This window comes from Sciurus carolinensis, chromosome 15 (assembly GCF_902686445.1).
Source record: "Sciurus carolinensis chromosome 15, mSciCar1.2, whole genome shotgun sequence".
Taxonomy (NCBI): Eukaryota; Metazoa; Chordata; class Mammalia; order Rodentia; family Sciuridae; genus Sciurus; species Sciurus carolinensis.
In genome coordinates, this window is record NC_062227.1 from 80,686,227 (window position 1) to 80,709,961 (window position 23,735).

A 23,735-nucleotide genomic window follows, 5' to 3' on the forward strand; every position below is an offset into this window, starting at 1 on the left:
CTTCCGAGGGGGCAAAAGAAGACAGTTCCAGTGATTCTGGGTAACACGGGGTCTCCGGATGAGGGGTAAAGGCCTAGGGCTCTTTAGCTGAGAAGGGATGTCACCAAGCACAGTCACCCCAGGACCCCAAGTTTGAAGAGAAGCTGAGCGGCTGCTCTGATGGGTGGATGGCAGCACCTAGGCAGGTGGCCAGTCACCTGTGTGGGGCAGAGGCATTCAGGTTCATGTCCACGTCCACGGTGAAATGACCCAGGGTGGACCAGGAAGCCGGGCAGGTCCGTCTTCACCTCTGGGAACACACCGTTTTTCAGGGGAACTGTGAGCTCTGCATGCAAATTCTCCCTGTGTGTCCCTCCTTTTAAGAAGCAGATGGCTCCTTCCACACAGAGCACATCCAGGCTGGGCAGGGCTGGCTGTGCAGAGGCTGAGGCTCTCGAGGACCGTGAACGCACTGCAGCAGGTGGAGAAGCCGCCGGGCTCCTGCAGGGCCTCCTGGGCGGGCTCTCAGGCAGCCCCGGGCCTCACGTCTGCTGGTGTCAGTGTGGATGGAATGCCTTCTGCAGGTTAAAAATCATGTCTGTGCTAAACCGTGGCTGGAAGCTTAAAGCACTGGAGCATCGGCACAGAGGCAGCGTGCACACCGGCGTTACACCAACAGCGCTAGTAAGTTCACAGTCATTGCTTAGCATTTATGTTTCTTAAGAAAAAAAAAGAAACCACAGTCTTACTCTTGTTCTAGATGGTTTCCGGATAAGTAACAAAAGACACCAGCAAGACGCTGACAGAGTTTAGGGTCCGAGTGAGGCCTGTGAGGGAAAATTAATTCCAGAAGCATTTCTGCCTCACAGGCCCCTCCTCCCTGGGCTGCAGCAGGTCAGGTGGGGCTGACCACGAGGAGTCAGGTCTCCCCCAGCATCGTGGCCAGTGGTGGGCAGGTTCCTGGTGGGGCAGCAAGACTCAGCAGACACTCCGGCCTCCACGCACTAAGTGCTAGTGGAACCTGCAGCTGTGACAAACAGAACGTCACCCTCGGGGGCAAACCACACCTGGTCAGGAGCCCCTGGTTGGCAAAGAAAAGAGCTGGAGGGAGGGAAGCCAGGCTGCTTCCTAGGAGGTTGGCGGAGGTGAGTGTCTCACGAAGGCATTCAAACCAGCAACAGGACAAGCGTCGAGACGGACCAATGGTGAGAAGCTCCTCGAGCCATTGAAAGGAGGCCAGTGGGCAAAGCATGACCGGCAAAGCATGAGCAGCACCCAGGTCACGGGCAGGCAGAACCTCCTCAGGATTAAAACCTCCTGCAGACGACCCACCAAGAAAGTGAAAAGACAACTCAGATCAGGAGAAAATACTCGGAATTACACATCTGACAAGGTCAAGCATCCACGACGATAAAGAGCCCCTCCAACATAGGATCATACTACTGGGGGGACTCAGCCCCACGCACAGTCAGGGGAACGAGAAGCTATGCTCCATTTGTGTACGAGGTCAAAATGTACTCTACTGTCATGTAGAACCAATTAGAACAAAGACAAAAATTACTAAAAAAAAGAAGAGTCCCTCCAGCTCAACCACAAAAGGAAACCTAATTTAAAAAGATGGGCGGAGGACTTGAATGGACATTTTCTCAAAGGGGACATAAATGCCAACAGGCACGTGAAAAGAGGCTCAAGGTCTCCGTCCATTAAGGAAAAGCAGATCAAACCACAAGGAGCTACTGCTTCACCCGCAGGATGGCCAGAATCAAGAGGGCTGAGCGATGGTTGTGGGTGAAGAGGTGGTGGAACCAAAGGGGACTGAGCTAGTGGGCAGGGCGGGTGTTGCAGTGCGTGGAAAACAGGCTGGCAGTTCCCCCAAGTCCAACCTGCGGCCGCCGCGTGACTCAGCAATTCTACTCCTAGGTACACTCGCCAGGGAAGTGAAAGCATGCCCACGGGGACAGTCCAGAGACGAAGGCTGACCACAACAGAGTGCAGCAGGCATAAGGCAGGAGCCACCCAACCTCCACCAACTGGAGGACAGATCGTGAAAACACTGGACGTTACTGCGAGGCATATTGTTCAGCAATAAAAGGACATGAAGCCCTGACACACACTGCGACTGCACCATGCTTGGGGGACGAGGGCAGACACAGGCTGCACACACAGCTCACCCGAGGGACGTCTGATGGGAATCCAGGCAGGGCTGGTGGTGGCCGAGGGCCGGGTGGCGATGGCTGACCCTGACGGGCACGGTCAGTGCCCTCACCAGGCACACCAGCTTTCTAACACGGGCCTGAGACGGCTGCACACATCAGTGACTGCGTTAGTGTAAGGAGCAAAGTTAAATGTGTGACATTCTTGTGCTGTGAAACTTGCAAAAAAAACAACTTATTTACTCTGTGCTGTGTAACTTACAAAGAACAACTTGTGCTGTGTAACTTGCAAAAAAAAATAACAACTTGTTTACTCTGTGCTGTAATGAGGTAATGATGTGGTGTTGCCCCAAGATAGGACTGACGTTGCCCCCAAGTTGGAGACACGTGCAACTGACCCTGAGTAAGATGACTAACTTCCCTCGGACCAAGACCGGCTGGCAGGGTCTGATAAAAAGGGTTTAAAAGGACTCAGGATGAGCCTGGCTCCAGTCCCCGTTTTACACCAAAGATGCCAGTGTTGCGCCAAGCCTGAAGGGACTCACTGACTTGCTCGTTGCTTGATGGACCATCCATCATCCTGACTGTGACCGAGACGTTCCTGTGGAAGTGACAGCAGAGCTGCCCGTGTGCATCCTGCCTGAGACGTCTCCACCCGGCCTGCCTGCCGTGACGTGACCTCACCGCCCTCCTTTGCCTTCCAACCGTCCTCGCCGATCAGGACTTTGGCTGGAGGGAGCTCCCCAGCGAGATCTCCTGAGCGGTCTTCCTGACGGACCTCTGGGAGCCGCTGCCCTTCGACTCAAGACAGGTCACACAGGAGTGGACCTTAGGAACGGGCCTCAGTAAGGAGTGAGTCTTGCTTATTCGGGGCTTATAATAATTTAGTGATTAAGTTGTGTGTGGTATTGGTGTGACTAAAAGTTAGAATAACTATACATGATTGTGTGATCAGCATCAAATAAAAGCCAATTGATTTTGGACCAGATTTACTCTCACTGACTCCTCCTTGCCGCTCGTAACAGTTAGAAACACTGCATTCCACATTTTAAGTGGGTGAAGTGTATGGCATTTGAATTCCATCTCAGTAAAACTGCTTCAAAAGACACCTGTAGAGCTGGGGCGTGACTTGGTGTTAGCGCGCTTGCTGACCCTGTGCCAGGTCCCGGGCTCATCCTCAGGACTGCAAAACAAGACAAAGTCCACAAAGGGTGAGTCAGCAGGAAGTTCGACGGCTTCACCAGCTGGGGCTGGGGACACTGGGGGCAGGTCCTGGTGCCTTTCCTTGCAGGAAACACAGCTGTGGGTCAGCAAATGGCCTTTTTATCTACTTGGTTTAAGGCACACTTCCTGTGAGATCACTCTGTAGGGTGATTAATATTGCAGAGTTCTCCAAATAACAAAGGCAAAGAAATGTGCTCAAGATTATATTCAACGTTGACTTTCAGAAGCCATACCAAAATAAATATTACCTAGCATCGCAGTGAAACTGCTTATCAAGGTCTGTTACACAACTGGACCCTGGCTCCTATTTTAGGAACTCGGACACCACTGGACCCTGGCTCCTATTTTAGGAACTCGGACACCTTGCCATTTACTCCGACTCACTGGCTATGTGGGCAAGGAGGATGGTCAGCTCAGGAAGGGCTGGGGTAGAGGGAGAGATTCTGCTCAGCACAGTGCTTCGCTTTAAGAGCTCGGTAGTAAAGTGAATTTCAAGTTTGAGTAGAGTGCGCTTACTGCTAATTCACGGAACGGCATTCATTCAGCTCAAAAGCACTCTACATTAATGCAAATACACTGAGGCAAGGGAAGCTCTGGTCTTACTTGGAAGGTGAATACATTCCCTTTAGTTTATATAATAACATCATTCCTACTTAGTTTTCCCACAATACTATTCTCTGGTCCCATGTGATTATTTATTTAACTGCTTCCTGCAGTGCTGGTAACATGGTGATCGGTCAGAGACTTGGAGCAAGGCACATTTTTGCTCAAAAGAGAAACATGGACACATTAAGCATAGACATAATGTTCCTGAATTGCATGCTCAGCTCTGCCCAAGCCCGTAGCCTCTTCAGTGTCCTCTCCCACTAAACCAGCTCCCAGCAGCTGTCCCAGAGGGTCATCGGGCTGTTCAGTGAGCTCACGGGGCAAGTACCGACGCAACGAGGTTGAGAGGTGGAGAGAGACTCACACGGACTTCGAGTGCACCACCCTCCTCAGGTTCGCGTGCTCCACAGGAACAGTAGGCTGTGAGGTGGAGCTGCCGCTTCTCTCTGCAGAGCAGGGCTTTCCTCCAAGGCAGGTCTGCCGTCCCTGCGATCAGAGGGACACATAGAGCAGCACACCCTGCTCGCCTGGCTGCAGGGCTGCAGGAGCACACAGCTAGTGCCTGGTTCTGCATATTCAACAGCAAGATGCACCACCTGGCTCGATGGGCGTGTGTTGAGAATTTCACGCACAGTGTGCAGAGAGGAGCCCATCATCGGATCCATCAGAGGCGAAGCCACACTTCACCGGCCTGAGTGTGGCATCCTCCACAGGAGCACTTTTGGAAGTTATGCTGTCCAGGCCACAGGCTCTCCCTGGTTTCATCCTTGGTAGTGAAATCCAGTCAGATAGGGTTATGAGAAGATAGGTCATAGAAACATTTTGAAAAACCTCTTCATGAAGTGTTTGACACATTCTAACAGATCACGTGACATCTAAGCCATCCAGGAAAAAAGCAGATCAAATGGGTTCCCCTGAGTTATTCATGAAACAATACTTTTGAGCAACAAAGGAGTTGTAACTTCAAAAAATCACATTTAAACTCTTAGTGTTTGGTTTAATCCACATTATTTTATGCTCAGGCACAAAAGATAGAAGACAGGCTCTTCTTTACATGCTGAGGAGTTGGCCAGAAAGGTAGGGGTTCCACGTCTCGAACCACAGTGACTCAGTGTTTTATATTTCAACAAAGATCTGAAAAGAACCCTTTTTAATTTTGTGTGTGTGTGTGTGCTGGGAACTGAACCCAGGGGCACTCTACCACTGAGCTACATCTCCTAAGAATGAACAAAACAAAATCCAAACCCTAGATCATGAGTGAAAGACGACAGGTCATATCTCATGGGACGTGAGTGTCCCGGAGTTTTTTGGGTCCTGGGCCTGACCCCTGCAGGCAGCAGGCTGGGGACCTGCTCCACGGCCCCCCTAACTTGAGACCTGACCTTCCCAAGCCTGACCGCGAGATCGGCAAGTCTGTGCCTGGACTCCTGAGCACGCCACCACAGGCCCCAGCAGGAAGGGGCTCACTCCGGGACCCTGAGGGTCCGACAGGAGCGATGTAGAGCCAGGCCCGGGGCTGGAGCGGGTGAGGCTGGCAGGAGCCTGTGTCCCTGGCTGGTGTGTGCACTGGCTTCACGTGGCCCGAGGCCCGGCTCCCAAACAGCTGGTGTCACTACTAATGAGGGCTGCCAAGACCTGGCCTTGTGAGCTCGTCACACTGATGTCCCCAAGGGACCTCTGCCACCCTCCGTTTACAAGGTCTCTGAGGCCCCAGAATGTCAGACAGACAAAACACCTGCTAGTGGCCTGAAGTCCAGAGAGGACCTGTGGCCACTCTTCCACGCTGAAGCCGTGATGAGAGACTTCTCTGTGAGCGCACTCCACAATTAGAGCAGTTCCGGTCCAGGTGTGGCAGAGTCTGCCGTAGAGCCGGCTTTGGAAGGCTCTGGTCCAACGGCAGCAAGGCGTCCTGCCCCGCAAGGGGCACGGCTTCCCTCCTGCTGGGTGCAGTGACGCGCCCCGGTTGGAAGCCTGCTCTCCCGCACTCACCACAAACCTCTTCCCTCAGATCCCGAGAGATTTCCTGCAGTCTTCCCCACTGCAAACCAGATGAGGTCCCTCTGAGTTTCCCACAGCCCTAACTGGGTTGCCGATTCTTCAGATTCTTCAACGGCCTCTGTGAGTGTAACTGTCCGCGTGCAGTGGGGCTGGGCTCTCCCACGGGGGCCACCTGCACACAAGGCTATTTACATCTAAGATGTTCGAAAGTAGATGACACTAGAACTCGGCCCTTCAGCCGAGGCAGCCATGTTCCTGTGCTGAGCCACCCATGTTTAGCAGCTACCCACTGGGCAGCACTGCTGGGAACATCCCCGCCGTGTGGGCCTGAGCTGCAGGGGTCCTGAGACAGGAAGCCAGCAGGCCATGGAGCAGTGACTGCCAAATAGGACCATCGTCCTACTAAAAGACACTACTGTGTTCTGTGATTGAGGCCAAGAGGAGGTTTCCAGGGGTGTGTGTGTGTATGACAAAGAGAGAGACAGAGAGAAAAGAACATTCTGTGCTGTCTCAGAGAGACTCCATGGTGTAGAACAGCAGCTCTCAGGCTGTGCCTGCCCCGAGTAACTCCATGGTGTGTATAACAGCAGTTCTCAGGCTGTGCCTGCCCTAGTGACTTCATGGTGTGTAGAACAGCAGCTCTCAGGCTGTATCTTCCCTAGTGACTCCATGGTGTAGAACAGCAGCTCTCAGGCTGTGCCTGTCCTGAGTGACTCCGTGGTGTGTAGAACAGCAGCTCTCAGGCTGAGCCTGCCCTGAGTGACTCCATGGTGTGTAGAACAGCAGCTCTCAGGCTGTATCTTCTCTAGTGACTCCATGGTGTAGAACAGCAGCTCTCAGGCTGCGCCTGCCCTGAGTGGCTCCATGGTGTGCAGAACAGCAGCTCTCAGGCTGCGCCTGCCCTGAGTGGCTCCATGGTGTACAGAACAGCAGCTCTCAGGCTGCGCCTGCCCTGAGTGACTCCATGGTGTACAGAACAGCAGCTCTCAGGCTGCGCCTGCCCTGAGTGGCTCCATGGTGTGCAGAACAGCTGCTCTCAGGCTGTATCTTCCCTAGTGACTCCATGGTGTAGAACAGCAGCTCTCAGGTTGTGCCTGCCCTGAGTGACTCCATGGTGTGCAGAACAGCAGCTCTCAGGCTGTATCTTCCCTAGTGACTCCATGGTGTAGAACAGCAGCTCTCAGGCTGTGCCTGCCCTAGTGACTCCATGGTGTGTAGAACAGCAGCTCTCAGGCTGTATCTTCCCTAGTGACTCCATGGTGTAGAACAGCAGCTCTCAGGCTGTGCCTGCCCTGAGTGACTCCATGGTGTGTAGAACAGCAGCTCTCAGGCTGTATCTTCCCTAGTGACTCCATGGTGTAGAACAGCAGCTCTCAGGCTGTATCTTCCCTAGTGACTCCATGGTGTAGAACAGCAGCTCTCAGGCTGTGCCTGCCCTGAGTGACTCCATGGTGTAGAACAGTGGTCCTCAGGCTGAGCCTGCCCTGAGTGACTCCATGGTGTAGAACAGCAGCTCTCAGGCTGTGCCTGCCCTGAGTGACTCCATGGTGTAGAACAGCAGCTCTCTGACTGTGCCTGCCCTGAGTGACTCCATGGTGTGTAGAACAGCAGCTCTCAGGCTGTATCTTCCCTAGTGACTCCATAGTGTAGAACAGCAGCTCTCAGGCTGCGCCTGCCCTGGGTGACTCCATGGGGGTACAGAACAGTTGTTTTCATGCTGTGTCTAACCTTTCTTACTCCATTCTGCAAAGCAGTTGTTTACCATGAGCTGTTCCAATTTGAACATGAGTGCTGAGGTGCAACGACTACGCTTGTTTGTACAAGTAAACAACCACCACCTATCTGCCTGGCACTGCCGCAGGGCACAGGTTGATAAGTAATGTACACATGCCAACTTACAAGGCACATCAAGGAGCACCTGACTCGTGCACATGGCTGATCACGTCAGGAACAGCAGACACGGGCTTTCAACCTCTCCAGATGAGAACCCCTCACTACAGACTCATGAAAGGAGGGGCACCTGAGACTGGTTATGGCAGCCCCTGACCCCATCACCTGGTCACTTGTCACAAGTCTTGCCCAGGAAGATCAACACGGCCAGGAACCTCTGAATCTCTGTCCTCTGGCTTTAGCAGAGTGTGACTCATCTGCCCGCCATCACCAAGCAAGTCCCTCTCCAGGCTGACGCTGTGAAACCGTCACAGGACCTCGGCCAGAACGCGAGTCTATGACAGCTCTGCCTCTGAACAAGGTCCTGGGCCAGTTCCGGTTCCTGTTCTTGGCTGACCACCCGTGGGGACTCTACCTTCTCCTCTGCTCCTGCCTTTGCTCTCAGCTCCGCCTCCTGGGCCCCGTGGCTGCCTGGGCCCTTCCCCAGCCTACCTCTGCTTATTTGTGTTGTGTGGTGTGTGACTTGAGTGTTACAGATGTTAGAAACTAAGATCGGAATAAAAGAGCCTTGATGTGGCTTATGGTTACCCGGTGAGCCACGAGCATTCAGTGAACTGTCACGGAACGGACAAGAGTGGTGTGGCCCGTGGATTCCGTGTCATTCAGTAAATTCTGATGTTGTAACTGTGTGTATTAACGACATCGCTGGCTCAGGACAAAGAGATCTAAAATCGGCTCAGGACAAGGTGCAGGCACAGGTCTGCCTGCCTGCCCACGATCTGAGAATCTTCCAGATGGGAGCAGGTGTTTCCACGTGTCCGTGTCACACCGGGATGCTGCAGGTGGCCTGTACTTTCCGTATCCTGAGCTCATCAACATGCCCCTAACTAAAGATTACCAGAGTTCTCACAAAAAAAGTAGGTGTCTTGGTGGAGAAAGGCCGTCTACGTGACCGGCGTAGCCACTGCCAGCACGCGGCAGCCAGAGGAGAAAGTGGACCCCAGTGCCTTGGTGCTCGAAGGCCACCAGCCACATCGCTGCCACAGGGCAGGTGTCTGACGCCGGAATGAAGGGGGTTCTTGTGCTGCGCCTCCTACTGTGAGAGAGGCCTGGTGACCCGCCACTTCAGGGCGGTGTGAGGTGGGGAAGCCACACAGGCTTGGTGTTTGGTGGCCTGGGCTTTGGTGCCATTCTGCTGTCCTCTCAGCGGTGAGGATGGACGAGCTCCTCCCTCCTTATGCTCCTCTCATGGTCTCCTGCCTGCCCGGGCGGGGCACATGCAGGACACTGCAGGGATAGCTCAGCTGGTCAGCATCTGGCTGGGCAACACACAAGCCCTGGGCACGGCAGCCTGGGCTTGCGGCCCCAGCATTTGGTCTTCACAGGGAGAGGACAGATGACTGTGTCCACAGGGGCCAGGCAAGCATGTGCCTAGCCACCTCCCCGCCCCGGAGTCCAGGCTGCCTAGCGAGAGGGAGGCAGCAGGCCTCAGGACACGCCCCAGTGGGCCTCAGCAGAGCCCGCGCCCTCCTGGCCAGGTTCATCTCGCGGTGCGCTGACGCGGGCGCCACCTGGCCTCCTCTCACAACGGACACACCAGTGGGTGGGCAGCAAGCCACCAGCCACTGCCTGGGGACAGATCCAGAAGGGACGGCTGTGCCCGCAGTCTTTCTGAGAAGAGTGACCAGGCCAGGCCTTTGGGAACGCTGAGCTCTCCACGGGAGGCTGGCATGGGCAGAGCAGGGGGAGCACAGGACCCTCGGCTCTCCACCTCCTGACGGTGGGAGAGATCTGCAGGGGGACTTACGGTGGGTGCACAGCTGATCTCAACGCTGCCTGGGTTTGTCCCAGTCCCAGGGAACCAGGGCAGCAAGTGGGGTCTTGCTCCCTCAAAGCTTGCCCAGCGGCCCTGGACTGGGCCCCTGGACCCTTCTACACCCTGTCACACCTCTGGACAGAACTGCTTGATTCTCATGGCTCCCCAACTAGGTAGTGAGGTGACATGAGGGTGGACACAGGCTGATTTTTCTTTCAAAACAGTGACAATAGAAATTAGCAACAGCAAACCACCCACCATGCCAGGAGCTGCCCAGGTGTGCCACCCACACCTGCTCACCTGCTCAGGTGTTACCTCCAGTGCTTGGAGTCAGGTAACGTGCCCAAACCCCCCTAAGTGCTTGGGACAGGCCTGGGTTCTCATGAGCGTCCAGCACTGCCCCACACCAAGCATGTGGACACTTGAGCAGATGCAGGGATGAAAGGATCCAGGACATTTCTTTCAGCTGGAGCCCTGGCTGGCATCTGGACTTGGAAGGGACAGCCCACTCCTCATGAATGAGAAACCACCTGTCCCTCTCAGAGGACACTGAGGGCAAAATGACGTGGTCAATGCTGCGATGCTGGGCTTAGTCTGGCACCGGCTTTAGGGCCTGCCTGGAGCCTGGGATGCCCGGGAGGCCCCGGTGGGATGTGCTCTGCAGACCTCACTGTGCCCTCTCACCAGCGCTGGGTCGGGTGGATCGACAGGCTGGTCCTGGCTCCTCTGCACCTCGGGTTGATTCAGGGATGCAGGTGCCCTGTGTGTACTGGCCTGACCAGGGGACATGAGCTGGCCACCAATGGTCCATACTCCCTGTCCCTGCACCTCTTTATCAGTCCCAGCTCACTTCCTTTGACCAGAGTGAGAAAAATCAGAACTGTAAGCGTCTTGTGATGACCAATATTGATAATTCACAAGTCCCTTTTCTGACTTGAGGACGGGCTTATTACCAGGCAATGATGTGACTCATACAAGGAACTGTGAGCTATCACACAGATACCAGGGGGTCAGAACTAGTGCACAGGGGCACGCTGCCTTGGGCTGTGCCTCCCGCCTGCTGTGCCAGTCACAGGGCACCTGGAACGTGCCCAGGACATGCCACAAAGCACCCTAGGGTGTGAGGACCTAGAGCAAAATGAAACAGGACAGGACAGCACTGCACACCATTTCACCAGTGTTCACATGGATCTGGGCTGACCTGACAGGTCTGAGGCTGATGAGGCGGAAAAATCACTACAACTGATTTCACCTGTGCTGGCGTTTGCTCCTGGCTATGAGCAGGTGGGTCTGCACGTGGCACAAGCTCCTGGGGCTGCCGTGGGCAAGGCCACCCAGCTGACTCCACCACAGTGAAGACCACCACGCCAAGGGTCGGGGTCTAGAGAAGATGAGCAAAACTGCTCCAGTGCCCAGTGCCACAGGCTGGGACGGGGCACAGGGCCCGACACCCTGCTCAGCAAAGCAAGGCGTGCGGATGTGGGGGTGTTTACGGTGTCGAACAACAGGAAAGAGACTGCAAACCACAGGGAGGTGTTCAGACTGGAGTAGCAAGTCAGTCCTCCTGGGACCTAACACACCATGCCACGACAACTATCTGGCACTCTGATCAAAGCCGTCTCTCTACTTTTGCTTTTGGTGAGACTAGATTCTCCTTGTGCAGAGACTCAGTGTAAACTGGGTCCTTCATGGCAACAGCACATTAGCATTTGACATAGCTGCTAATTACCACAAGGGAAGTACCATCATATGGCTTAAGCACACATCAAATGGAGAGTCACCCACCCAGTATTCACGTATTTATAGATCATTCAGGCAGGAAATGCCATGGTACTGTTTGTGACTTCAGTGAAGGCAGAGTAGGGACATGAGTAGCAGGTAATCTCTTGCTTCACACGGATGCTCTGAAAGCAAAGTCCGGGAAATCACCCATTTGGCTGATAGAGAAATTGAGCTCAAGCAAACCAGAGAAGGACGCATTACTGCAGAGTTCATCATTAAAATGCTACTGCAGACCACGTGGAAGAGGTGCCAAGGCCATAAGTAGCTCAGCTCAGTTCCCTGGGTATTTTTAAAGTGCATCTGTGTGGGTGGGGGAGGGGGCCCATGCTCAGCCTGTGCTGCTCCAAGCGCGGTTCTTGGTTTGGTTTTGCAGCATGCTTATGCGGGATACAAAGACATCCCAAGAACTGGAACAGCTTCCCCTTGCCCTGTGAATGAGCTTAGATTCAAGGTTCATGTGCAAGGCTGGGCAGGCTTACTCATAATTGGACCCGATTCCAAGTGGTGGAGACAGGAGTGGACAGGAAGTGAGGCAATGGGGACCCACTGGTCATCTGTGGTCCACATGAACATCACGCGTCTTACTCAACTCACAGCAAGAGCCCTGACTCAGAGACCAGGCAGTGCTGAGCACTCTAATCAAAGAGGGAGCTGAAGCGCACGAGGCGGAAGAAGGCGGACGCTTGCTGGAAGTGCAAGGTCAAGTCTGAGTAGCTGGAAGAGTCAGGGTGGTTGTTAATCTGCACTGTTCTGTTTGCTTGCCTGTCCTTCCAGATGGTCTATGTCAGTAGGCTGGGGCGCTTGGAGGGGGCTGGCACCGCACAGGCGCCACCGGCTTGTGGAGGGGCAGGGGCCAGTCTGTGAGCTAAGGCCCAGCATTCTGAGGTGGGCAGGGTCAAGGCCCTGGCTCTGGAGCAATGGCCAGTGCAGGACCCGCAGAGGGAGAACCTGGCTCCTGGCTTTAGGAAGCCCCCAGTCGGCATCTGCGTCTGGGTCTGGAGGCTCCACAGCTCTCTGGGAGACGCACACGGGCGAGGTGAGCGCAACCCCAGGAAGAGGGAAGTTAAACGGAGGCAGTGGAACACCGTGGACAGAGGCCTGGCCGTCGCCCCGTCACCAGGTGGCGGGTTCAGAAGGCGGGTCACTGATGCAGCACAGGGTCAAGGAAAGGGCTCGACTGTTTGTGGTCATTGGGGGGCGGGTGGAATTCAGAACGAGTTCTCCAGCTCATGGTTAGGGGCCAGAGCTCAGCTCCCCGCGGGAGGGAAGGGAGGCTGCGCCTTGGAAGACAAGACGTGAAATCAGGGTTTGAGCTCAGGAAATCCGACCCTTTTCACTGTTCTCAGATTGGTCTAAATCTCATACTGTTTTGAAGTAGCAGCTAGTTAGACAGATATGTGAAATCTGGGAAATACAACTAAAAAATAGGACATTTGAAAACACAAAATTGTGTTTGTGTGAGAGTGAAGGAATGTGCAGTAGTGTCTCCTCAGTGGGAACCTGGGACTCAGGTCTCGGGCGGGCGGGCCTCCCTCTCCCTCCTTCCCCATTTCTCTGCCCTCCTTCTCTCCCCACCTCCATCGCTCCCTCCCTTCCTTCCTTCGTTTCCGCAAGACCTGGACCGGCCCACCCCCACACACTCTTCCTGGATACATTGACAGTAGCAACTGACCACAGAGACAAGGACCCAGCTGCTTTGTCTGGGGAGCTGTTGGCTAAGACCTGCCTCTGGGCTGGGCTACTTCGGGGGCTGTGGGGCCACCCAGCTGCATGTTTGGGGCCAAGGATCCTGGGATGGGTGTCTTACCCTACTGGCTTTCTCCGCACTTGACTCTCGCTTTCCCACGTGGTTCCCCATCCTGAGCCGGTGACCTCAGAGCTGAAAGAGAAGGGGAAGGGGTGAGCCCCAGGTCGGCACTTGGGGTTTCTACATTGATTTTCCATCACAACAAAAATTCTGCGAGATATAACACTAATTTTTGGGAAGAGAAAACCAAAGCCCTGAAAGCCGGGGAGATGGGGCCACAGCCATCTCCTCAGCAAGTGCCTCTGTCTCTCAGCCCACAGAGAGCTAGGAAACAGAAGAGCGCCCACACCCACGTTCCACTCAGGAACACACTCCAGCATGTGTCCTCCTAGGCAGCAAAGTCAGCCCACGTCAGGAAATCCGGCGCATCATCCATACGTAGATGCACACTCAGGTGTGACGCAGGATGAACTGATCCGTCAGAGAGAGCCTGCCCTTCTGACAGCGAGGGGCAGTGAGCCCCGGGCCTGCCCGCTTGGGAGAACCTGCATGACCACAGAAGGGCACAGCCAGATCGAGACAGCGTATGAGACAAGGACGCAGAGACTTTGCAGAATCTGCAGGGAAGATAAAGTCAGATGAAAACAAGCACAAGGACCTCCTTTTTATGTTCTGGATTTCTGTCCAAAAAATGCACAGAAGTAAAGAACTTTAGCCAAAACCATTCAAAATGAATTGCCTGTCCTACCCTCTCTGGACCTTTAGTGACCGCAAGGACTTGTCAGCCACGGACTACTTGTAACACCAGCCTCAGCCTGGATGCAGGTGACCCAAAGCTTTGGGGACAGAGACAAGTGTCCTTTTTCACGACAGGTTCTTTGTAAATATGTGAGTGCCGGGCTCCTGTGTACCGGGGAAAGGTGAGAGGGCACGTTGTGTCTGAAACCGGGAGGGGGAGCTTCCAGTGGGTCCCGGGCGTGACTGCACGGCCGGCTCCTCGTTCGCCCAGGGTGGTGTCCCACAGTGTGCGGGAATGGGAGAAGCCGAGAGGCTGCTGAGCCCACAGGCGGCCCCCACGGAGCTCCTCCTGAGCCAGGCCCTGCCCAGGTGAAATGCACAGGAGTCCCCTGACAAAGTTCCACCTCCAAACCAGACCTTTAGGAAGGAGGAGGTGAGGGCCCAGACTGCCCAACCCAGCGGCTGCTCTTGGCCTGAGTGGAGCTCCTGCTGTGCTCTTCACCCCTAGGGACCAGGCAAGGCGACCTCACCGCTGCTCCACCCTGAGCCTGGGAGTTGGGCAGCTCTGAGACTCCAGCTGGTCTCTCAGCCCTCTGGGGCCCAAACGCTCGTCCTGCCTCAGGGAACAAGCATTGCTCAGCTCCAGAAAAGGAGAGGAGGCCGAGCAGGGTCCCTAGGGAGTCATGTTGGATGCCCACACTTGCAGGGCAGCAGGGCACCAGGCAGCAGCTGCAGGAGGGGTGTGGCCACCTGCTGGGCACACAGGAAGGGCGTGTGGGCCATGCCTCCCCAGGGCCCACCACCTCGAATGGGGCTCGCCATCGGGCAGCTGAACTCAACTCAATCAGGGACCCGGCTCTGGTGCTGATAGGGGCTCTGCTGACTTGGAAGGACAGAGGGAATCGTTTCCTGGCATGGGAATGAAAAGAGCGATATTTCAATGCGTGTGATTTTGAAATCGCAAGCTACCTTTGCAGACAATTCCAGTATCCACTGCACTTCTGTCATCTATCTTACAATTATTTAAGTTGGGCAACCAAGAAGCCTTATTAAATAAACTTCTCAATGAGGTTCAGGGCACATGTGTCACCTTGCTTGATAAGCATGGGGGGGGGGGGGGAGGGAGGGAGAGGGGGAAGGGGGGAGGGAGAGGGAGAGGGAGAGGGGGGAGGGAGAGAGGAGAGAGAGAGAGAGAGAGAGAGAGAGAGAGAGAGAGAGAGAGAGAGAGAGAGAGAGAGAGGAAGGATAAGTTCTTGACCTTCTGGTGTCTAAACAAGAATGGGTGTTTTCTTTTTGAGATGTTGACTCAAATGCTGGGAATTTAGGGCTTAAGTTTGACCCCTCTTTAATTACATGCAGTGTTGTTTAAATGAGATATTGAGAATTCGTAATACAAACATAATAGAATAACAATACATCAAACATCTGTGGATGTACCTTTCTGTTTAGTAAACAGAGCTGACCTATTCAAATTTAAACACAGCCAGGCATGGTGGTGCACGACTGTAATCCCAGCAGTTTGGGAGGCTGAGGCAGGAGGATCCCAAGTTCCAGGCCAGCCTCAGCAATTTAGTGAGGCCCTGAGCAACTTAGTGAGACCCTGTCTCAAAATACAAAAATAAACAAAAAAGCACTGTGAATGTGTGATTGCAGCTCAGTGGTAAAGTGCCCTTGGGTTTAATCTTCAGCACCAAAACAAAAAATAAACTAACAAAACCAACGAGAACCTCACACAGCAAAAGTAGTGCGCGTCCCCTCATCAGAGCTGGCGGCCGGGGTGTGGGGCTATTTGCCTGTCACAGGTGTGGAAAAGCTCATGTCACCCTCGTTCTTCCCAGGTGCCCGTCCCACCCGGGCACCATCTCACACTGCTTCCTTCCATCCTGATACCCACAGCCCACCACCCTGCCTGCTGCCGTCCCCATCTCTCCTCACGCCATCTCCCCACGTTGCTGTCAGCCAGGTACAAATGTGGAGTTCCCTCCCTCAGGGAAGCCCACTAAGGATTTGTCCCAAGTCGGAATGTAAATATTTGGGAGTTGCCTGAGGACAAAGGAGAGCTATTCAGGGACAGAGGGCCTTGAAGCGTGGCTGAACTCTAACCACAGGGAGCTGAGGGGCTCTGGAGGGAGGCGGGCCTGCTGCGCCCAGGTCAGAGTGTCCTGGCAGAACCGCATCATGCTTGACAGCAGGGCTCCATCTCACACCCGGGACAACCAAGTCCATCCAAGTCTCAGAAACTCAAGGCTGCTGGACACAGGATCGCTCGAAATGACGAGTCCAGATCAGACTTTCAGATGAACCCAGAAAGAGCTGACTGGCGCCAGATGAGAACTATTTAGTGGTGGGAAGAGAAAGGAGACACTGGCGCGGACGCACTCGCTGATCGGGCCTCATCGCAGGTGTTTGTGAACCTCGGTCCCTGCCCTGGGTCGCCCAGGCCACGGTGAGAACAGCTCACACGCCACTCACTTCCTGGCTGCACGCTCCCATGCAGTCCACCCGGGAAATCCACCCCCTCACATCTGCCTTGGAGGAGGAGTCAGAGAAGGGTGGAGACAGCACAGGGCCAGCTCTGGGCTTCTGGCTGCCACGAGAGCTGGAAGGAGCCCTGGGCAGACCGGAGGAGTGTGTGTTGAGGGCATCCTTACTTTATCTCTTTTGTGCATTGATCAAGTGGAGAGAGCAAGAGGAAACCACAGCCACTCTGTGGGAGGCAGCAGGGAGGCCAGGTCGACCCTCAGCCTTCGTGGGCAAAGAAGCAGCTTTTCCTACAATGGCAGAAAGGGACAGGAGTGGAAGGGATGGGTGTCTGGATTCTCTGGGGCCTGCTGCAGAATTCCAGACTGCCGTTCAGACCCCTGCATGATGGGAATGTTGCAAGTCCTGACACTATTTCATGATCATCGCCAGGAAGAGGGCTAACCTTCAGCGTGTGTAGTCCGAGTTAGCAGCCCCAACTTACTGGAAAGCAATCCTGTTAGGTCGGAAATTAGGCGACTGTAGGGGGCACAGCTGAGCAGCCAGAACAAAGACCAGCCCGCCAAAGGTGACCAGGAAGTTCCACTGACCCTTCACACCCACCTGTCACTCAACACCTGTCCCATCCTAGTCTATAAAAACCCTGGGCAGCCAGGGCCATGTGCAATTTTCTCTGGGTCCCTATACCCAGGGGTCTGGGAATTTCACCCGAGAGCCAAATTCCAATAAAGCTTGCTTCGGCCACTTTTCTGTCCCATTTTATTTGGCCGCTAACTGTGCCCGCCGAGACCTGCCGAGTTTACATTTGATCCCGCAGCTGAGCCCGCCCAGCCCACCTGAGCTTACATTTGGTGCCGAAACCCGGGAGCGGGGTTTTTCTGGCTCCCCCACCTCGGGGTTGAGACCCACCCCCTCCTCAGAAGAACCAGGAGATTCCGATCCGTCCGGCTCAGCTCTGCTCCATTTGGTCCATCCCACTTCAAAGCGCAGTCAGTTCCCTGGGTTTTTCCCATACGCCGTTCCAATCTACACCCTCCATTAAGCAGGACGTCTGTCCGTGGGCGCTCCACAGGCCTTGCCTCTGCTCCGTTTGGGCTCTGGTTGTTGTGGAGACGTTCCAACCTCCAGTTAGCCCCCCGTTTTTCTGTTTTTGGGCCCCCGAAAGTCGAGAGACGTCTTGATTTCCGGCCTGCCCACCGTTCTCCGGTGTGTAGGAGTCAGAACTGGGATGCCTTTTCTGATTCTGGCACATCTGTCCAGGTGAAATTGGACGGCTACCGGGAGCTCACTAGACCCCAAAACTCCTTTGGGGTGTATCCACCATAATTTTACTATACTGGAACTTTCCAAAGACTTAAGCCATAAGCAGCTAGTTTTTTATTCAAGCCTCAGTATGTTTTAGATCTCAAGATGGCCACCAAAAGGCACTCACAACCATTCGCAAGCTTTCTTTTTGGGGAATTTGGCACCCGCTCTGCTCCTCCTTCTACCTGCTCCACCACCCACATTCTCCTCCCCTGAGCAATCCCAAACCCCGCCTGCTCCATGCTCTGGCCAGAACTCCGCCTCCTCTTCCTGTCCCTCTCAGGTCCCTCGGATGCAGCTCCTCCCCTCTTCCTCCTCGGGTCCTCCCACTTCCCCTCCCACCTCCTCCTTCAGAACATCTCTCTGCCTAGTCTGTTCCCTCCTCCCCTGTCAGTACTAACAGGCAACTTTATCAGACCCTTCCACTGCCTAACCCAGAGCTTCTTTATCCTCTCCGGGAAATAGTTAGTGCAAAAGGGTTATGTGAATCTAAGTTCCATTCTCGTTTAGGGTCTTTCTCTGCTGATTCCTCTACTTATATTAAGGAATCTGAGTATCTTTCCCAAACTTATAGTCTTAATATCCTTTCTTCCTCTCCCAGTATCCAACAGGCAGCACAGGACCATACTGACCAAGTATTTAACGGACATAACTTTATCCACAGGAGCAGTTTCCATTTACTGAACCAAACTGGAACTACCAGGAAGGCCAGCAGGGCCACCGTCACTGTGCTTGCATGGTCTAATACCTCATAGCAAGCATGCACGCAGTCTCCAATAAGGTGGTAAACTTCAATAAAGTGAGGGAAATTACCCAGAATCCAGATGAGAATCCAGCTGTTTCTTAACAGCCGTACAGAGGCCCTTACTAGATATACTAAACTGGACCCTGAATCTCCCTCTGGGGCTACAGTGCTAGCAACCTACTTCATTTTTCAGTCAGCCCCTGATATAAGAAAAAAGCTCAAGCTAGCTGAGGAGGGCCCTCAAACCCCTATCCAAGACCTGGTAAAAATGGCCTTTAAAGTCTATAATGCCCGAGAGGAAACTGCCGATTTGGCTAGGCAAGCCCATTTACAGAAAAAGGTGACACTCCAATCCCAAGCCCTGGTAGCTGCCCTGCGGCCTGTGACTCCAGTGAGACCTTCAAAAGGGAGCCAGCAACTCCCTCCACCAGGGGCCCACTTCAAGTGCGGACGCGAAGGTCACTGGGCTCATCAATGTCCAAACCCACGGCCCCCCACCAGGCCGTGTCCCACCTGCAAACAAGCAGGTCACTGGAAGAGTGACTGCCCTGTGGCTGGTCCCTCCCCAGCGTCTCTACGCAGAGGTGTGGCCAGCCAGGCGGTCCCTTCCCATGAGCTTTTGGGATTCACAGAAGACTGAAGGAGCCCGGACTCCAGGACCCCTATACCTAGCCAGGCCCAGGGTAAAAGCTCCAGGTAACGGGTAAGTCCATAATTTTCCTTGTGGACACAGGGGCCACCTATTCTGTCTTGCCTGCCCACTCTAAGCCTTTATTTCCTTCCCAGGTTTCGGTTATGGGAATTGACGGAAAAGCCTCCTTCCCAAGCAGAATAGCTAAATTAGCCTGTGCCCTGGAGGGACATCCTTTTACACACTCGCTCCTAGTTATTCCCTCCTGTCCAGTCCCCCTCCTAGGGAGAGATGTTCTCCAACCCCTAGGATCCACCCTACAGCTCCTTCCCAGGCACACTGCTAGTGCTCACCTTCTCCTGCCTCTGGTTCTTACACTCTCTAGCACCCCACACCACCTACCCTACCGTTGCCCCAGACCTGGTCGACCCCAAGTCTGGGACACTTCCAAGCCAGTCATGGCCTCCCACCACAAGCCAGTCCTTATCCAACTGAGACCTCAAGCTAAGTTTCCCTCACGTCCCCAGTTTCCAATTTCCCGTATTCACAGGGAAGAACTTAAACACATTATAGACCAGTTGCTTACTCAGAGACTCCTCATCCCTACTGTCTCCCCTCTAACACCCCCATATTGCCAGTATATAAACCCTGAAGAACCTATCGCTTGGTCCAGGACCTCCGTCTAATTAATGAGGCAGTTATACCCATCCACCCTGTGGTTCCTAACCCTTACACCTTCCTTCTCACATCTCCCCTTCTACCACCCACTTCACAGTCCTAGATTTCAAAGACGAGTTCTTTACAGTTCCCCTCCACTCTGACTCCTATTACCTCCTTGCCTTCACATGGGAGGATCCTACATCCTTTAGGTCTCAACAGCTGACATGGACAGTTTTACCCCAAAGCCTCTGGGACAGTCCTTACCTTTTCGGGCAAGCCTTAGCTCAGGATTTGGCTACTTGTGACTTGGGAAAGTAGCACACTCCTACAATATGTGGATGACCTCCTCTTATGCAGCCCATCCCTCAAGACCTCCCGGACTCACACTGCCCAGCTCCTTAACTTCCTGGGGTCTCGAGGCCATCGAGTCTCCAGCCAAAGCCCAGCTCACCACCCCTTCAGTCACATATTTGGACATACTCCTCACTCCTACCTTTAAGAGGCTCACAACAGACAGAATCCAAGCCCTGCGTAACTTACAGCTGCCAGAAACAGCAGATTACATTCTCTCCTTCCTGGGTTTAACAGGTTTTTTTCAGACACTGGGTCCCTAATTTTGCACTCCTTGCCAAACCCCTATATCAGGCAGCAAAGGAGACTCCACATGGGCCCCTTACCTCCCCCGAGATGATAGCTAACTCTTTTTTACAAGCTTCAGGGATGCTCTTATATCCTCCCCTGCTCTCTCTTCCCAACCCTAACCGTCCTTTCCACCTCTTCACAGATGAAAAGCAGAGTATTGCCACTGCCCTCCTTGCGCAACCAAATGGACCGTCTCACAGACTAGTGGCATCTCTCCAGGCAGCTTGATTCCACGGTTCGTGGGTGACTACCATGTCGCTCTGGCGACAGCAGCTGAATCAACTAAGGAAGCTCTAAAACTCACCCTACTTCAACCAGTAACTGTGTTTTCCACCCATCAACTGCAGATTCTCTTAAACCATAAATCCCTTCCACTCCCACAGCTGCTAGAGATGCTACATTCACCTCGTGAAGACCTCTTTGATTACCCACTCCCCTCACCTGATCTAACCATTTTTGTAGATGGCAGTTCTATGCTGGGTACAGATGGACGCCGTAGAGCCGCCTATGCAGTGGTCACCACCGCCTCAGTCCTGGAAGCCAAATGCCTTCCAGAAGGAACCACTTCCCAAAAGGCTGAACTCTTTGCTCTGATTAGAGCTCTAATTTTATCCAAAGGTAAACAGGTCAACATCTACACAGACTCCAAATATGCCTTCCTGATTGCTCACTCACATTAAGCTATATGGAAGGAATGTGAATTTTTCACCACAAAGTGCTCACCAGATAGGAAAGAAAAAACAGAAGGTTTTAAGTATGGGAATGTATTCAGTAAAAAGTAAAAGAATGTTTCTAAGGCAGAAAGTTCTTGTGTGATGGAATATATGAGGGTCAAAGTACGTGTTAAGAAAGTCTGTGTAAGTAAAGGGCAAATTTCAACAAGATTGCATATAACTAAGTTGGTTATATGCCATTAACTTGAAATGGTAAGGCATCACCAATAGAACAAATAATGTAAACCCCAATTAGATAAAAGGGAGTAAATAACTGTAAAGTCATAGACATTAAAGCCCAGCAGTCTTACTTTATGACTGGTGAGACTAACTTGCTGGATGATTAAGATCAGACTTAGAAATTGAGATTAAATACAGAGGCCAAGAAAAGTCAGTAACAGGCCAATTTGACCAGCTTAATCTTAGACACCTAACAAAACAGTTAAAACCTAAATACAGCCATTCTTTGGCATTTAAGAGAAACAATAGTTAAATGCAACCTAAGATGTACACTTGTGTTAACCTCCCTAAAATAAAGACTGGAAGCTACAAGAAAGAAATTCTTAGGCATATGTACCAGCTAACTATCAAGAGAAACTGCCAGAATCAGTTTAAGGCCTACCGATCCTCCTAAACTACATAGGTAGGCTTAATCTGTGCTTGCTAATATGATTATCTAGCCCTAAGTCATATGAATATAGAGATCTCTACTAAACACAGGTTGTACCAACAAGAGGACTTAATGATGCAGTCACTGCCAACCAAAAGCTAGAACAGCAACTCCAGAAGGCAGTAGAGGCACCTGCTGCCCCCCTGACATCCCTGCAAAGATGAATAACATTTATTGCTCAAGTTTCCTTGCAGAATCGTTGAGCACTAGATCTAACGGAAGACAAAGGGGGAACACGCCTCTTCCTAAAAGAATGTTGTTGCTGCATCAATGAAACTGGTCTAATGAAAGCAACGTCAAGACTCTTAGACATTTAAATAAAAGGCTGAAGCAAGAAGAATCAAATGACCCCTGGCCAGGATGGCTGAACTCCACTCTTGTCACCTGGGTGACCCCTACCCTGACTCCCCTATTTGTGATAGGATTTCTGCTCATGATTGCTCCCTGTCTTCTCAGGTTTGCCTGGAACCGCATAAGTGAGGTTGCCAGGGTGACCTACAACCAGATGCTCCTACACTCTTATAGTTGCCTCCCCACCAACCTAGAACCCGAACCTGTTTCTCCCCACGACGCCCCCTAACATGCAGGAAGTAGCCAGACAGACTCCAGCACCCTATGTCACCAAAAAGGTCGGGATGTTAGGTCGGAAATTAGGCGACTGTAGGGTTCACAGCTGAGCAGCCAGAACAAAGACCAGCCTGCCAAAGGTGACCAGGAAGTTCGCAGCAAGGTGGATGGAAAGTTCCACTGACCCTTCACACCCACCTGTCACTCAACACCTGTCCCATCCTAGTCTATAAAAACCCTGGGCAGCCAGGGCCATGTGCGATTTTCTCTGGGTCCCTATACCCGGGGTCTGGGAATTTCGCCTGAGAGCCAAATTCCAATAAAGCTTGCTTCAGAGCCAAATTCCAATAAAGCTTGCTTCAGCCACTTTTCTGTCCCATTTTATTTGGCCGCTAACTGCCCGCCGAGACCTGCCGAGTTTACATTTGATCCCGCAGCTGAGCCCGCCCAGCCCGCCTGAGCTTACAAATCCAGTCTTGACTGTCTGGCTTCCACTTTGAATAACACGCTCCTAAAGCAACTGGGCTCCTGGCTGCCCGCGGGGGGAGTGACGCCACTCAGAAGGCCACCCTGCAGGTGAACTGAGGCTGTGATGCTGGGCATGAGAAGGCTCCTGCTCCTGTGCTTTAACTCCACTCCACGGTAGTTCAGACCTTCTGAAGTGCACACAGCCCCGGGGACCCCCGACTCCCTTGAGTTTGCAGCCCAGTGACCTGCGGCAAGATCTCACCCCTCTGAGCCTCAGCGTATGAAGTGGAGGCAGTGAGAGCTCCCTCCCTGGGGGAGGAGGAAGCAAGTCAGGGATCCCTGGGACTGGGGAAGGCCAGGGTCGGGTGCAGCTGCCCGAGGCTGCCCTGAGGGGCTGCTGCAGGAACGGTGGGGGTGGGCTCGGGGCTGGGCTCATTCCTGTGGTCCCTCCTCTTCCTGGGCCAGCACACCTGGGCCAGCAGGAGCGGCTGGAGAGACGCCCCAGCTCTCCACGCTCAACAAGTTCCCACATGGGTCGCATCCCCTCAACTGATGTGGCCACGGGAAGGGGTGGGGAGGTGCCAGCCACCCAGAGAAGCCAGAAGTCACAAGGCGTGAAAGCCCCTGCCCGCCACAGACAGCCAGGGCGCGGGAGTAACGTGACTCATCGGCTTCAGACCGCACTGAGCAAGGGGCAGGGCGAGGTGAAAGACAGTGAGCATGGCAGACGGGCATCCCCTGCAGAGGCAAGTCCAGCGGCGACACTCGCCGTCTTCGATCTGCTTTATCCCTGGCGTTCTGTAAGCCCTGGAGTTGCGTGCGCACACCAGTAACCCCGTTCGCCTTATTCCCTTTCTACACTGAGAGCGCGACGTTTAAGGACCGAACCTAGCTGAGTGTGCCTCTAGAAATGCACCCCA

General features: G+C 53.5%; 1 protein-coding gene across 4 annotated transcripts in view; it reads right to left on the reverse strand.

Annotated features, from left to right (window-relative positions):
• Positions 1 to 23,735, reverse strand: part of Mbp (myelin basic protein) — a 111,713-nt gene that overhangs the window by 69,002 nt on the left and 18,976 nt on the right. For all 4 annotated transcript variants that reach the window (XM_047526262.1, XM_047526259.1, XM_047526261.1 and 1 more), the window contains exon 2: positions 13,256 to 13,327. In XM_047526262.1, coding sequence (XP_047382218.1) covers positions 13,256 to 13,306 — 51 coding nt within the window. In that variant the 5' untranslated portion in view covers positions 13,307 to 13,327. The remainder of the gene's footprint in view (positions 1 to 13,255; positions 13,328 to 23,735) is intronic.